At 38.2% G+C, this 14,291-nt stretch overlaps 2 protein-coding genes across 3 annotated transcripts; both read left to right on the top strand.

The window, feature by feature from the left end:
• Positions 1-280: 280 nt before the first annotated feature.
• On the top strand, positions 281-8,449 carry LOC146492278 (nectin-1-like). 2 transcript variants are annotated; one of them, XM_085151472.1, is made up of 7 exons: positions 281-410; positions 2,683-3,021; positions 3,905-4,222; positions 4,301-4,339; positions 4,422-4,551; positions 4,738-4,788; positions 5,078-8,449. In XM_085151472.1, the coding sequence occupies exons 2-7, from the start codon at positions 2,760-2,762 to the stop codon at positions 5,214-5,216; spliced, it is 939 nt and encodes a 312-aa protein (XP_085007598.1). In that variant the 5' UTR covers positions 281-410; positions 2,683-2,759; the 3' UTR covers positions 5,217-8,449. The 2 variants fall into 2 exon arrangements, with proteins under 2 accessions (XP_085007598.1, XP_085007597.1); XM_085151471.1 differs by lacking the exon at positions 281-410 and adding an exon at positions 459-734.
• Positions 8,450-8,595: 146 nt separating this feature from the next.
• LOC146492277 (OX-2 membrane glycoprotein-like) lies at positions 8,596-13,640 on the top strand. The gene is made up of 3 exons (XM_085151502.1): positions 8,596-9,506; positions 12,597-12,935; positions 13,028-13,640. Exons 1-3 carry the CDS (start codon positions 9,452-9,454, stop codon positions 13,345-13,347), a joined length of 714 nt encoding a protein of 237 aa, XP_085007628.1. The 5' UTR covers positions 8,596-9,451; the 3' UTR covers positions 13,348-13,640.
• The last annotated feature ends 651 nt before the right edge of the window (positions 13,641-14,291 follow it).

Here is a 14,291-nt window from a genome sequence, read left to right as displayed (position 1 = left end):
ACATTAGCTAATTGTTATTTAATAGCTAATCTTAAAATTACAGTTGGATACAGAAATGAAGGCCAACAATCATGTTTCTACAGTCCCGTGGTCTCAGCCTCAGATACTCAACAAATCAAAACATCTCATAAAAGCAAACAAACGAACAAAAAACATTTTATTTCCTCAATTTCTGTCAAACAATTCTGTATGGAACGTTTCCATCGGTCGTATCATGGTTGCTAGGCAACCTGAGCAGCACCACGAAGGCCAGACCGTCCCATTTCACAAGCCTCTCACTTCTGCCCCTCTCGCACTTCGGAGTACCCGCCCGTAGTCCGCGAAGTGCGTGTACTCAGAAGCGTGGTCGCTGAATTGGGACACAGCTAAAGGCATATTTCTTTTTGCACGAGTTCAAAACGAAAGTGAAAGTAAGTCTGTTCCACTGCACTGTGAAGAGGGGACAATGGGGAATAAATGTGCTGTAAAACGGCAGACAGGGTTTCCAAAACAGTAAATATTATCAGATCAGTGACTTGTTAGATATCCAAGTAAACATAATCATATGACATGTAGCTGTTATTAATAAAAGGGATAATCTTTTATTATGTTGTTTCCCACTTCACACCCAGAGATGGTACGAACTGATCAAGCGGTGAGATTCAAATTTTTGTTTTTCATTTGGCGGCATACAGACAACATGGCAGCGCGTGAAATCACACTGATCTTTTCTTTACTGGCGATCTTTTCAAAAGGTGAGCGAGATACTCTGTTTTGTTATGACTTTAATGTGAGTGGCTTTGTAGAGGTCAGTTTGCTCTATGGGGAGCTTATAAAGTGAAGTGCATTTCACTGCAGACAGGAGTTAAAGTTGGTTTGGCAGGTAGTTTTTTATACAGTACCAGATATGGTTAGTAGATAAGATGGAATTTGACTCTATGAACATCATCAGCTTAAATTCAAGTCGCTGACTCCTTTTAGAAGCAAATGCTGTTAGTGAGCAGGCACACTGGGGGATATTTCATGCAAAGTAATAACATAGAGTCAAATTTGACGGAAAAAAATAATAAAACACTTAAAAATTTGCTGACTTTGCACACAAAGTTTATAAAGTTTTATCCCTGGAAGTATAACAACCAGCATGTTTGCTGTTTGAAAATCCCCTCACTTCATCCTACAGGTGGGAGGGACTAAGGGGCCTAACAACAGCCCCATCCTGGCTGCCAATCAGAAGTGATTTCTTTGGTTTTATTTTCAGTTTTTCAAATGTGCTCTCTGTTCTACAAAAGTAAAAGCATTTATGAAGTTATCACAGGTGAATTCTGAGCGATCATAACAGGTCATTTTACACTGACGAATACCTCTCAAATCTGAGGAGCTCATTTATCGTTTGTATTATTAACTAATAGGTCATTTGTGTATTCTTGCATTTTATTTAGGCTTTTACAAAGTTTTTTTTTTATTCTTTGTTTTTACAGCACAAATAGGCTGTTGCTTCAGTTTTTAATAGCCAACTAGTAAGAGGTTAGAGTGACAATAAAGTCACTTTATGCAGCAAATACAGCTTATAATAAAAGTATAAAAACCTAGAAAATAAGAGGCAAAACAGGAGTGAGAGCTTTTCTTTCTCTTTCATTCATAAGATCGTTTATTTATTATTTATATTTCGGATCTTGGTGTTTGAGTGAATGAACATCCTCCATTGGTAGAAGCTGAAGAAGGAAGAATTCTGTAGAGCATTCAGGTTCTGGGTGTTAGGGAAGAGTTACCAGCTGGAATAACATAAGAGTGGAGGAAGGTGGACACAGGTGGAGTCCATCTCATTCAAAGGTGCAATCTAAAAGAGGCAGGAGACTGCAAGGTGATGTCAAGGGAAGCCTCGCAGGGTCGTCTGTAGTGACTTTGGACATCAAGAAGAGGAGGCGGGTAAAGTAAATGAGACAAAGGAAAATCAATAGAGTAACAGAAATAATAACAATAATTATAATAATAACAAGAAGATAAAGATGAAGCCTATATAGATCTTTACAATACAATCCACTGTTTTGTTAATTTATAAGATTATTTAAAAGATCCAGCCCAAATTACACTCTGGCCCATCCAAATCTGGGCACTGTGCCTGGTACCACATCTCTCGTATGTCTCTGTTGTTGCCCAGGACCTAACCTAGCAACAGTCACTGATGCTGCAGGCTGTCACTGTGAACTATACCACAATAGTGCAAAACACAAAGCTTAGTCTGCACTGAACTTCCATTTTAGCCTTTGCATATCATTGAAATTATTATCATGTGATTTACTTTGAAAGATATTCCACAATGTGACATAATTAGATAACTTCAGCAGCACGTCACGTACAGATCTGCTGTCTGGTTACAAACATCTAAGTTGATTTAAGAGATTACATGTAACCTTTAAATTTCCATTTTGTAAAGTTTAAGGTGCTGAGCAGTCAGAACAGCATATTTGTCTTTATTTTGAATTTGTCTGCCACTTCAGGTTTCTCCATTTATGCTAAATCCTGTTCTGTAGTTCTAGCTAGAAACAGAAGAACCTTGAAGAAGACATGTATGATCATGACAGGGTAAAGGTGGCCCGTGTGGTGACTTAAATGTTTCTGTGGCATCAGCAGGGATAACCATCAGCCTGTGGTTCATATGCTGCTCAAGCCATTCATACTTTTCGTGTCATTTTCTCTGTGCAGGTCATACATCTGGGATACAAACACAGCACACTGTGCTGGCAGCAGTGGGAGATAAGGCCTGCTTGAACTGTGAGCTCATGCTTTCTAAAGACGTCCTTCAAGTCACATGGCAGATGATCTCAGGAAGTTCAGAAAAAAATATGGCCACCTACAACAAGTACTTTGGCCCGAGAGTGAATTCTGAGTTTACAAAGAAAGTGGAGTTTAAAAATCCTGCACTACAGAACTGCACCATAGTCATCAGGAATGTGACGCAGCAGGATGAAGGCTGCTATCGCTGTCTGTTTAACACTTATCCTGAAGGAGCCTTCACAGGTAGAACCTGCCTCCAAGTCTACGGTAAGGACACGTGGTCTAGAGTTATAGAGGAAAACTATCCACAGCTAAAACTAAATCTCTACCTCATCTACACCCACAGTGCTTGTGGTATTTACTGTTAATGGCAATAATATTGAGAACAAAACAAATGTGAAAGTACAGTTGGGAAGTACCAGTTTTACCTTGATACAATATATCACAATACTACACTCACGAATTAATATTATTGCGATTCCTAACATTTTACAATATACTGAAAAACCTTCCTCTTCTATGTGAATATAACTAGAATACATCCTGGCAGTTGAGTCCCCATTAGTTTTGCTTATTGATAAAAACTTAAAAGTGTCTTTTTATTAGGAGATAGCTTTGTCAAGATAGGTGCGTTGAATTTTTTTTTTTTGGTTGAGTTGATTTAACGTAATTTTGCACAGTAGTGCATGAGATGAGTCATTTTATGTAGTATTCCCAGACATTTGTTTAGTAATTTATTCAATAACATTTTGATATTTGGTGTCCCTGTAATGATATAATATCACCATGCAAAATACTGAAATACTCTTCTGTATCGGGTTTTCCTCCATCCTTAGTGCTTAGTATGCAGGGTTTCAAAAGTCAGGTAAGGAAAGAGACTGTTAAAATTGGTATTTCATACTTTATTCACAAATACTCTGTTTAGAAATTAAAATATTTTATTAAAAGAATAATATTTTGTTTCCTATCCCCAATGTTAAATCATTTTGTAGAAGTTTTTACACCACTTTTCACAGTAAATATATTTATATAGAGAATTGCCTAAAACACTGCACAGCTATAGCATACAAATCAGCAACACACACAGGCTTATTTGGATTTTTATTTCCACATTTAATGGTGACTTTTCTTAAATATATTTTCTTCACAGAGCTGCATGAACCTGTCCTTGATGTCAGAGAGTCAAACTCTACTGAAGAGTGGGTTGTTTCCTGTTCAGCCACTGGTCGACCTGCTCCCACTGTAACACTCAGTGTCTCACAACAAGACCTCAGCTTCTCACAGTACAACACTGTCAGTGTGTCCAACACCAACGCTACATTCACTGTCACCACTACAGCTGTGCTCTCAGGTTCACGTGAACACAGCACACAGGTGGGATGTGCAGCACGAGTGCTCTCTGCTCCTCAGCGAGGGGTGACGGTGATGATGTACGAGGTCCAAAAGACACCTGATGCTACTGAGGATGGTGAGAAACATTCAAATTCACAGATTTATAGACTGATGACTCTCCCTGCCACTCTAATATTTGGGTTCCTGTTTTTAGGCTCTTATGAGAAGATTACATCCCATAGCAGTGAATCAAGTAAGTTTGTCTTTCCATGTGTGTAATTTGTAACTGCTTTATGAATGGTGCTCCAAGTCACAGTTTTCCTCTTTTCTCCCAGATTTCACCTGGATCATTGTATTAGCTGTGGTGTCGGTGGTTGCAGTGTTAGTGGTGATGTTGTATGTGGTTCATCGCGATTGGATCTCTGCTTTCTTCACTGCTCATTTCAAACAACAAAACAAGACTGGGTAATTTTCACTTTAATATAGTGTCCTCGTAATGTAAGTTTGTCACTGTTAATATAGTAATGATTTACTGACATTAAGAAACATCACATGAACATCTATAAATCTTTTCAGAAAAAATCCAGTAAATACCATTTCTATGTTTTTGTAGTATATAATTTAAATCCTTTATATGTTTTCATCACTCAGGGACCCAGAGAAGACCAACACACCACTAAAATCAAAGCAAGACATTGATGAGTAAGTAAATGTCACAATTATTCATATTTTACAGCATTTTTTCTTTGTCAGTTTTGTTTTTTCCATTTTCTTGTCTGTCAGCTTAACTTCATCCTGATGAAACTGAAGTGTTTCAGTGAATCACACACTTAAGTTAACCACACTTAATCTTTTCATCTCCTTCATGTATGCATTGTTCATGAACTTTATTCTTCATGTATATATACAGTCATCATTTGCTCATATAAATATGTTGGCATACTGTAATAGTGTGAGTGGAAATGAACTCACGTCTTGTTTCTGTCTGAAGGAACAAAACACCTTTAATAGAGCACGAGAACGAGCAGCTCAGGCAGCGGACGTCTACAAAGAAAACTCTAAAAAACATCAGCAGGAAAGTTTCACCTTCAGCAGCAAAAAGACTGTTTGGAGAAGATGAATCAATCTAAACTTAACGAGATGAACAAACTGCATCACTGGCTGATTAAACAAAGAGGACTGTGTCAACAACAAAGATTCCTACCTGATATTTCTAGACAACACTAATAAGAATTCAATAAAGAGAGATCAGTTGGAAGAAATGAAGATGATTTATTGAAATAGAGAATTTAATGTACTTGGTGATTAGACTCTGATGACCCGTCACGTCAGAACGGAGGCTTGGATGGAGCTCTGACTGAGCTGTCTGTGAGGTGGAGACAGGGAGGAGGTGGGCTGAATGAATAACATGTACAACTGATTAATAATAGTTATTCTGCTTTACAGACATTTGTTTGTTATATCATACTGTTAAAATGTAATTGGTTATAAAGTTTTGATATTTTTAACATGGATTGTAACTGAGTAAAATAAGCTGTGAAGTGTGTTAAGTTCTTTCTGCAGATTAAATGAGGACTGCAGATTCAGCAGCAGTGAGATTCACTCAGTTTCTGCAGAGATGTGATTTATTTCCAAATGTAACTCAGTGTGTGCTGCAGATTTGCATCTAATATACACAGAATGAGCACATGATGGCACTGTTGGTTCAAACTAACTGAGGAAGTTTTGCAACTGTCAAAAGACCATGTCTTTAAACATTACTCTAAGAAAATCAAATGATAACGGTGTTTCTGGTTAGTTACTATTATATAAGTATAATGTTTTTATCTTATGGCAAAACTCTAAATAAATCGATTTGTATCTCCTATTTTCTCCTGCTTATGAGCTCATGTTTTTTAAAAAGTTGCATAGACTCCAAGTGCTTGTCTAAACAGATTAGACATGTTTCACAACTTAATCCGAGGTATTTGAAGCGTTTCATCTTACATTTGTCAGTCTGTCTGTGCGTGAGTTCAAAACGAAAGTAGAAGTAAGTTGTTGGTCTGTTCCACTGCACACTGAAGAGAGGACAACGAGCTGTAAAATAGCAGAGAGGTTTTACAAAAAAGAAAAATGTTTATCAAGTCAGTGACTTATTAGCTATCACATCAAACACCATGAAATGTTGTGTAGCTGTTATTAGGAAGAAGGATGACTTTTACTTTGCTGTTTTTCACTACACTCAGTGACATTGTGGACTGGCCGAACGTTCAACATAAGTTCAATATTGGGCGTTGTTTGTTAGCTTTTTAAATTTGGTAATATGCAGACAAAATGGCAGCACGCAGTCACAATTGTCCTTTCATTGCTGGCAGTCTTTTCAAAAGGTGAGAGAGACACTGTTTTCTTTATTATTTTTAATGATTTTAAAATGACTTGCTCTCACTTTGCTCTGTGGTAAGAGTCTAAAATGATTTGACAGACGGGACGAAAGAGAGAAGAAATCCTCTAAGCTGTATAAAAGGTAGAATTAGGAAAGTGTTACTAAAGAAAGCCATCGGCTTAAATTGAAATTGATAAAACATAATCTTAATAAACGTTGATTTTCATGTTCAGTGGAACATAAAAGCTCCATGTACTGAACATCCAGTTAAACCTGACTTAACACAAATAGAGTTTAAAAGCTTTCTCCTGGATGAACCACAGATAATATTTGAATGCGAGTTCATGAGTTAAGCTATCACACTATGCCACTCAGCAAAACAAGTCTGTACGTTTCATTTGGCAACCTGTGCGAAAGTGTAATTTACCAAGTAAATACAGGCAAAGATTTGACAATACCAATACTAATACTGACACAAATAATGTGTACTTAGAAAGGTTTTATTGGATATTAATATGAGCCCCTTTGTCTCAGTTATATAAGTTTTATTCTTTTGAAGATCATGTTTTCACATCAGTCATTTTATCGGTACACCTAGAGAATACTTAACCGTGGCTACGCCGGGTGTTAAAGTCCACAGTTGTTTTGCAGACATTTAAAAACTGAGTTTTATTTTCTGCTTTTGTCCGTGTTGGGAGTCATTTTTAAAGGTGAGAAAAATATACAGTTTATTTATTCATGCTATTATGTGTTTTGAGTTTAAGGTTTAATGTTATTTGCTGTTCAGCTTTAGCGTTGACAGAATTGTTTTGACAGTTTCAGTTAAAACGACTTAGTTTAGTTTTTATTAAATGTTTTACCCATGTAACTTAATAGTTTACTGTTGTTTAGTGGTGATCAATTTTCAGGCACCAACAGTTTAAGACGCACATCTGTAACTCATGCTACTTCCTGTTTAGGTCTATCAGCTGTAATCCAAACACAGCAGACTGCTGGCAGCAGTGGGAGGAGACGCTCAGTTCATGTTGTGTTTAGGCTGTGTGCAGGTATGGAGGACCCACAGTGCAGACTCTGGAGACAAAACGTGGACTCAACAAACAGCTTTAGTGCTGAACTCAAAGTAACAAACTTTAAAATATAAAAATAAACTCAGGCAGGTAGACAGAACACACAGCATGAATAAGGGTAGATCACGACACTGATGCAGAGAAATAATAATAATAATGGACTCCATTTATATAGCACTTTTTAAAACCCTCAAAGTGCTTTACAATTCCACTATTCATTCACTCTCACACTGGTGGAGGCAGCTACAGTTGCAGCCACAGCTGCCCTGGGGCAGACTGACAGAAGCGAGGCTGCCATATCGCACCATCGGCCCCTCTGACCGTCACCAGTAGGTGAAGTGTCTTGCCCAAGGACACAACGACCGAGATTGTCCGAGCCGGGGCTCGAACCGGCAATCTTCTGATTACAAGATGAACTGCCAACTCTTGAGCCACGATCACCCTTAAACAGTTAAATCACGTGTCAAAAAATTACTGTATTCAAGTGAGGTGTATCCAGCACTTGTAAGTTAAAAGCTGAGTTGTTTGTGGAAATTTTCCCACACAACATTTTAAACCTTCATACTTTGAATCCTGCTCTTTATGTCAGAGGGTCCTCCTGTTGGGTGGCTGAATTTATTTTTAGTACTTAAAATTACACAAATGACTGCATATGTTTATTCACTGGCAGTGCTAATGTAGCATTGTTAGACATTCACAATTAATGCAATACATAATATAAATGCAATTTATCCATTATATTGCAAAATCTACAATGCAGATGAAGGGGGAATGAAATGAAAAGAAATAATAAAACTAGTGCTTTCAGTTTGATTTCCAAATAGCTGATGAGTAACTAATTATTGTGCTTCTAAAAACTGGAGAGCTGCTCTATGCTCCCTGAGTATGCCCCAGAAACTCAGAAATTATGATCTTAATAGCATTTTCTGTTTTGGGTCCATATATATATATATATATATATATACATATATATATATATATATATATATATGTGTGTGTGTGTGTGTGTATGTATGTATATATATATATATATATATACATACATACAGAAACAAACCCCACCCCAGAGGACTCAATCAATTGTAATTTGTAAATTCTAAACACATTTCAATTACTTTGATTTTCCACAATAATTAGTTAAAACAGTAAAATACACCTTTCAGCCTGTCATGGATTTTGAAACTGAAATGTAAGTATGCCCTAAAACGAACCCAATCAAACTACAAACATATACAGAAACAGGAGCACAGGTGTTCTTTCCACTTAATTTAAAAAAAGGAGCTACAGTCTAACTGATGCACCCTGGTGGCCACATGTTTTTATGAATCGTCAAATTCTTAAATCCATTGCAACAACGGACAAATCAGTCTGCTGAAGTAATAGCTATAGCCACCAAAAACACTTTAAACACACATTAAATAATGCTCAAAATTCTCTATTAGTCATGACTGAAACATTACTTTCACCACTACAAGAGCTATGTGGTTCATTGCCTCTCTGAAAGGACTGACAGTGAGCCTCTGTCTCTGCACTAGGACTCTGGGTCTTCTCTGGGATTTTCTCCCTCCTCTCCTCTCTTTAGTCTTTTTGCTGTTCGTGCCAAGAAAACGTTTTTTTCTTGGCACGAACAGTTGTCAGTCTGGCTGTGCGTTTAAAACGAAAGTGAAAGTAAGTTGTTGGTCTGTTCCACTACACACTGAAGAGGGGACAACGAGGAATAAGTGTGATGTCAGGTGGCCGAGAGGTTTTCCAAAAAAGTAAAATGTTTATCAAATCAGTGACTTATTCGATTTCCCAATGAATGCTTTGTATTTTATGTAGCTGTGATCAATGAGAGGGATCATGTTTTGCTTTGTCGTTCTCACTACACACCCTGTGACATGGACTGGCCGAGCGTCTCTTGTGCAGTTTTGAAATTTAGCGGTAAACAGACAACATGGCAGGACGCGCGATCACGTTTGTCTTTAGTTTGCTGGCGCTTTTTTCAAACGGTGAGTGAGATACACTGTTTCATTTATGAATTTATTTATATGGATTTGATCTGCTGTAGTCAGTTTGCTCTAAAGTGATCTGACGGATGGTTCCTGTGTTTCTAGGCGATAGACAGAAGAAGTCACTCATCAGTAGCGGTTTTAGATACGGGCGACACGGGCGGTTGCTCGGGGCGGCATCGTGGTGCGGGCGGCATCTCGGACATCGGCAAAAAAAAAAAAAAATTGCTCGTACTCATGCTGACCCGATGTCAGCCAGCGCAAACTGGGGATGGCATAGACACCGATCGGTTTTCTATCGCCCATTTGCTGGGAGTAAGGGCGCCCTCCGTTTGCGAGGTGCGCCTGCTGCTTGCGGCGCAGGGAGGAAAGGGCGGGGCAGCGGGGGATTCTCTGGTGGCTGGAGCGGCGTCTAATAACCAACTCGCAAAATAAAACAAAATAAAAACAAAACAACAACACGAAAACACCCGACATTATGATACAGACTTATAATTTGAAATTCGAAATTCTATACACGAAAAGTGAGTGCAAGAGCCCTCGGTGCGCCTGCTCGCTGCTGAAGTCAAAGTAAACTTTATTGTCATCTCCGCTACATACAGTCCAGTATATAGAGAGACGAGACGACGAGGCTCCAGCAGTGAAAGTAAACAAACAATAAATATAAGAAGAGTAAGAAAATAAATATACACTTTAGGATCAGGGGTAAAGGGATCAATAACAATTTAAAATTTATAATTTACTTTGATGATTTAAAGTCTCACACAGCCCGTCGAAAGGGGAGGGGGGCAGCTGCTTCCAAATAGAGCACATTTCATTCATGATGTTGTAAATCCAAGCCCATTATGTATTCATGATCTGAATCCTGGGTTGTGTGAAATCTCAGAAATGCACCTTAGACAAAGTGAATCTGTGAACTAAGGTGTAGGTCTATTAGCTTATGTTGTGGTGATCCTCGAGTTGGGGGGTTTGTGTTCATACTGGAGTGCAAAATTAAAACCAAGGTCAACAAGAAAAGTTCAAAGCCATCAGGTGCTCAGTTTAGAAAAAAGAGAAAAGAAGAGGAGAAGAAATGAGCAAAAGATGCAGGTAAGCAGATGTGTGATTGGATAATGGCAGGTCATCCTGAAACAATCAGAATCAGAATACTTTATTAATCTCTAAGGAAATTATGTGAGTTCCAGTTGCTCCAAGAAGAAATGGTAAAAATAGCAACAGTAACAGACTAAACTCCAAACAATACAATATGTTACAGATTTTAATATTAATTAGTCATTGTCAATTGTTGATTTGTCCTGTTCTCATTGTATGACGAATTATGATGGCTGTTTGGTAGCTGTTTGCATACTATGCATCGATGCATACTCTCTCTCTCTTCATATGTGTGTGTTTCTCTGGCGAAATTCAGTACGGTTCCGACAACAGTTTTATGTTAATGTATGTGTGTGTGTGTGTGTGTGGGAGGGGGGGGGGCGGGGCGGGGCAGGGCGCCAAAGGGAGTGTTCGCCCGGGGCGCCAAACGGGCTAGGACCGCCACTGTCACTCATATATAGAACGAGTATAAAGTTAGAGTTAAGAAAGTGTTACTAAAGAAAGTCATCAGCTTAAATTAAAATTGATGAAGCGTGATCTCGACTAACTTTCATTTTCACGGTTGGAACATAAAAGCTGCATTTACATCAAGTCTGACAAAAAAAGAAACGCCAGATGTCACTAACAGGTAGACCGCGACCCAGAAGCTGTCCTACACAAACCCATACAGACATAAAACGGTGATATTTAAACGTTTTAAGGGTCTGTTTTAACGGACGCAGCTTTTACAGTAGGCGTTTAGTTGATGAGGGACTGCAGAGAACAATTGGATGCAAGTTAAGCTCTCACACCGGGTAGCAATCAGTCAATCAATTCTGTGTTTAATAATACTCAATACTCTAATTTGTGGTAATGAGCCAATAGCAAGTTAATACGGAGCTGGTGTTGAGAATACCAGTACCAACAGTAATAATTATAATTTAGAAAGGCAGGTTAGGTAATTGTTTGTTTGTTTGTTTTATTTTCCAATGTAACACGTCTCATTGGGCTGAATGTATTATATTTAAAGTCTGAACATAGTCTATTGGTAATCAGTCTATTAAAATGACAACTATGTTGAGCAGTGACTGGTGAACAGTAATTGATTAACAATAATCGGTCACAATTTATATTCACTTTAATAGTTAAGTCACTTGTCACAAATCTTATTGTTTCCAACCAGGTGTACCAGCATGTGAGCCAAAAGTTGACTTGCTTGTAAAAACTGTCACACATGTTATATTTTGAAACCTTCATCCTTTGCAGAGCTTCATGGACCTGTTCTTCATGTCAGATTTCACAGGTGGCATTGTTAGACACTGATCGGTATCACATAGTAAAACTTCCAGCATTATTATATTGAAAACTCTGAAGTGTAGATAAATGATTCAAACTAGTTTGTCACGGCTTGATTTCAGCAGGTATAAGATGCAGATAACTATTAATAAATACTCAGATATTATATTAACCATTTCTTCCTCCTTTTTATTGATTAAAATGCTGATCATGCAGGATCATTGTTGCTAAATGTCAAACACAAAGATGTAATGTCAGAAGAGTTCCTGGCATAAACAACTGTAAGAGGAAACGTGGAGGTGAAAGAGAGAGCATCAAGGAGATGCACCTTTTTTAATGTCTTTAATTATCATTTGTAATTTGGATGAGTTCTGAATGACAAACATAGAGGATAATTAGAGAGCCAAGTGTTTGTCTTTTGAACACATGTAGATACTACATAATACTTCTGCACGTCTTTATTAATATTGTGAATTTAATTGATTTGCCAAAAAGAAACATAACACACATCTTACTGGTAGCACTGTTTTTGTTTTTTAAATTCCATATTAGACATCAATAATATCAATGAAGTATATTATTTTATTCACATATGTGAAACCTGATACATTGTTATTATTTAGTGCCATAAATTAAACTCAGTCTAATCCTTAGCCCGAATTATTGTTTCAGTCCTCCCATCAAGACCACTCAGTTCATCTTTAACTGTTTTTCTCCATGCAGCTCTAACAGCAGTGATCCAAACACAGCAGACTGTGCTGGCAGCAGTGGGAGAAGATGCTGAATTCAGCTGTCAGCTCTTGGACACTAAAGACGTCCTTCAGGTCACATGGCAGAAAATCTCTCCTGATGTGGAGACAAATGTTGCCACCTACAGCAAGTACTTTGGTCAGAGAGTGAATGATGGCTTTAAAGATAAATTTAAGTTTACATATACTGGACTACAAAACTGCTCCATAGTCATCAGGAATGTCACAGAGCAGGATGAAGGCTGCTATCACTGTCTGTTTAACACTTATCCTGAAGGCTCTCTGACAGGTAGACCCTGCCTCCAAGTCTATGGTGAGAACTTTTACCTTAATGTGATTAAATGCACCAGAAGCTGGTTTATTCTTGACAACATAGTCCTTATAATATCTCCTGATCCTTCACAGAGCTGCATGAACCTGTTGTTGATGTCAGACAGTCAAACTCTACTGAAGAGTGGGTTGTTTCCTGTTCAGCCACTGGTCGACCTGCTCCCACTGTAACACTCAGTGTCTCACAACAAGACCTCAACTTCTCACAGTACAACACTGTCAGTGTGTCCAACACCAACGCTACATTCACTGTCACCACTGCAGCTGTGCTCTCAGGTTCACGTAACAACAGCACACAGGTGGGATGTGCAGCACGAGTGCTCTCTGCTCCTCACAGAGAGGTGATGGTGACGATTCCTGAAGATGAAGAAGATGATCATGAGAAATTATTTTAAAATCATTTAAATCATTGATTATGATAAACGATCACACAGCAATCTTAATGTTTGGGTTTCTTTTTCTAGGTTTGGATGAAAAATCTGGATCTATCACCAGAGAGTTTAGTATGTTTGCTTTCACATATTTATAAATTCCTGTTCAGTCTGTTTTACCTTTATAGTGCTTGAATTTATTACATCTTTCTCCGTCTTTTTCTTAAGCTATTAATAATCGCATCTGTGGTTGTGGCTTGTGTTACTGCACGTAACTGTTTAATGTCCAAAATAAATAAATAAATAATGCAAATTTTCTGACTTGTCTCTGTTGTGCTTTTTATCCTTCTGTTGTTAGGTCCAATCCAGTGGACCACAAACTCAGATACTTTGCTCACTTTCAGTCCTTTTACTGCACTCTGAGTACTTTAACCACGCAGTTATAATTCAATAATTATGAGTGAGATCAGACAAGAAGCAGCATGAGACGTCTTTGCACAGCTATTTATTAACTTTGGTAAATAATAGATGCCATATTCACAAATGTGAAAAAAGTGTGTGATGCGGATTTTCACCTGCTATTTCATTAAAAATGGCCACGAGATGGCGCTTTACATTCAAGACATTATTATGTCTCGTTAATTTAAAACATAAAACTGTAACATTTCATTGTGATTACCAGATAGAGTTAGGGACACGGGTTCTGTAATATGAGTTATATTGGGAAGACGCTGACCATTTAAAGCGGTGACCTGCAAGGAGTGGGGCAATGCTTGTGTGTTAACTTTGAGTTCGAGAGCCAGGGAAGCATCCATGAAACTCTGCTCCGCCCCGGAGTCAATCAGTGCCTGAAGGGAGTGGGAGGCAGAGTGGACTGTCACTTTAGCAGCTAGCATGAAACGTGGAGGAGAATGTGAAAAGGAAACCTTGCCCAGAGAGGGACCTTGAGAGAGAGACAGAGAGAGAGA

The sequence above is a fragment of the Neolamprologus multifasciatus genome, chromosome 23, assembly GCF_963576455.1.
Source record: "Neolamprologus multifasciatus chromosome 23, fNeoMul1.2, whole genome shotgun sequence".
Taxonomy (NCBI): Eukaryota; Metazoa; Chordata; class Actinopteri; order Cichliformes; family Cichlidae; genus Neolamprologus; species Neolamprologus multifasciatus.
Note: the sequence above shows the minus strand (reverse complement) of the source record. Positions and strands in the feature narration are given on the sequence as shown.

Bases quoted from the DNA above. Each gene is read 5' to 3' on its own strand.
- LOC146492278 (XM_085151471.1), top strand. From the start codon at position 587: ATGTTGTTTCCCACTTCACACCCAGAGATGGTACGAACTGATCAAGCG. The intron at 4,340-4,421 runs GTAAGTTTGTCT...CTTTTCTCCCAG, and splicing joins ATCCCATAGCAGTGAATCAA to ATTTCACCTGGATCATTGTA. The intron at 4,552-4,737 runs GTAATTTTCACT...TTCATCACTCAG, and splicing joins AAACAACAAAACAAGACTGG to GGACCCAGAGAAGACCAACA.
- LOC146492277 (XM_085151502.1), top strand. From the start codon at position 9,452: ATGGCAGGACGCGCGATCACGTTTGTCTTTAGTTTGCTGGCGCTTTTT. The intron at 9,507-12,596 runs GTGAGTGAGATA...TTCTCCATGCAG, and splicing joins GCTGGCGCTTTTTTCAAACG to CTCTAACAGCAGTGATCCAA. The intron at 12,936-13,027 runs GTGAGAACTTTT...GATCCTTCACAG, and splicing joins ACCCTGCCTCCAAGTCTATG to AGCTGCATGAACCTGTTGTT.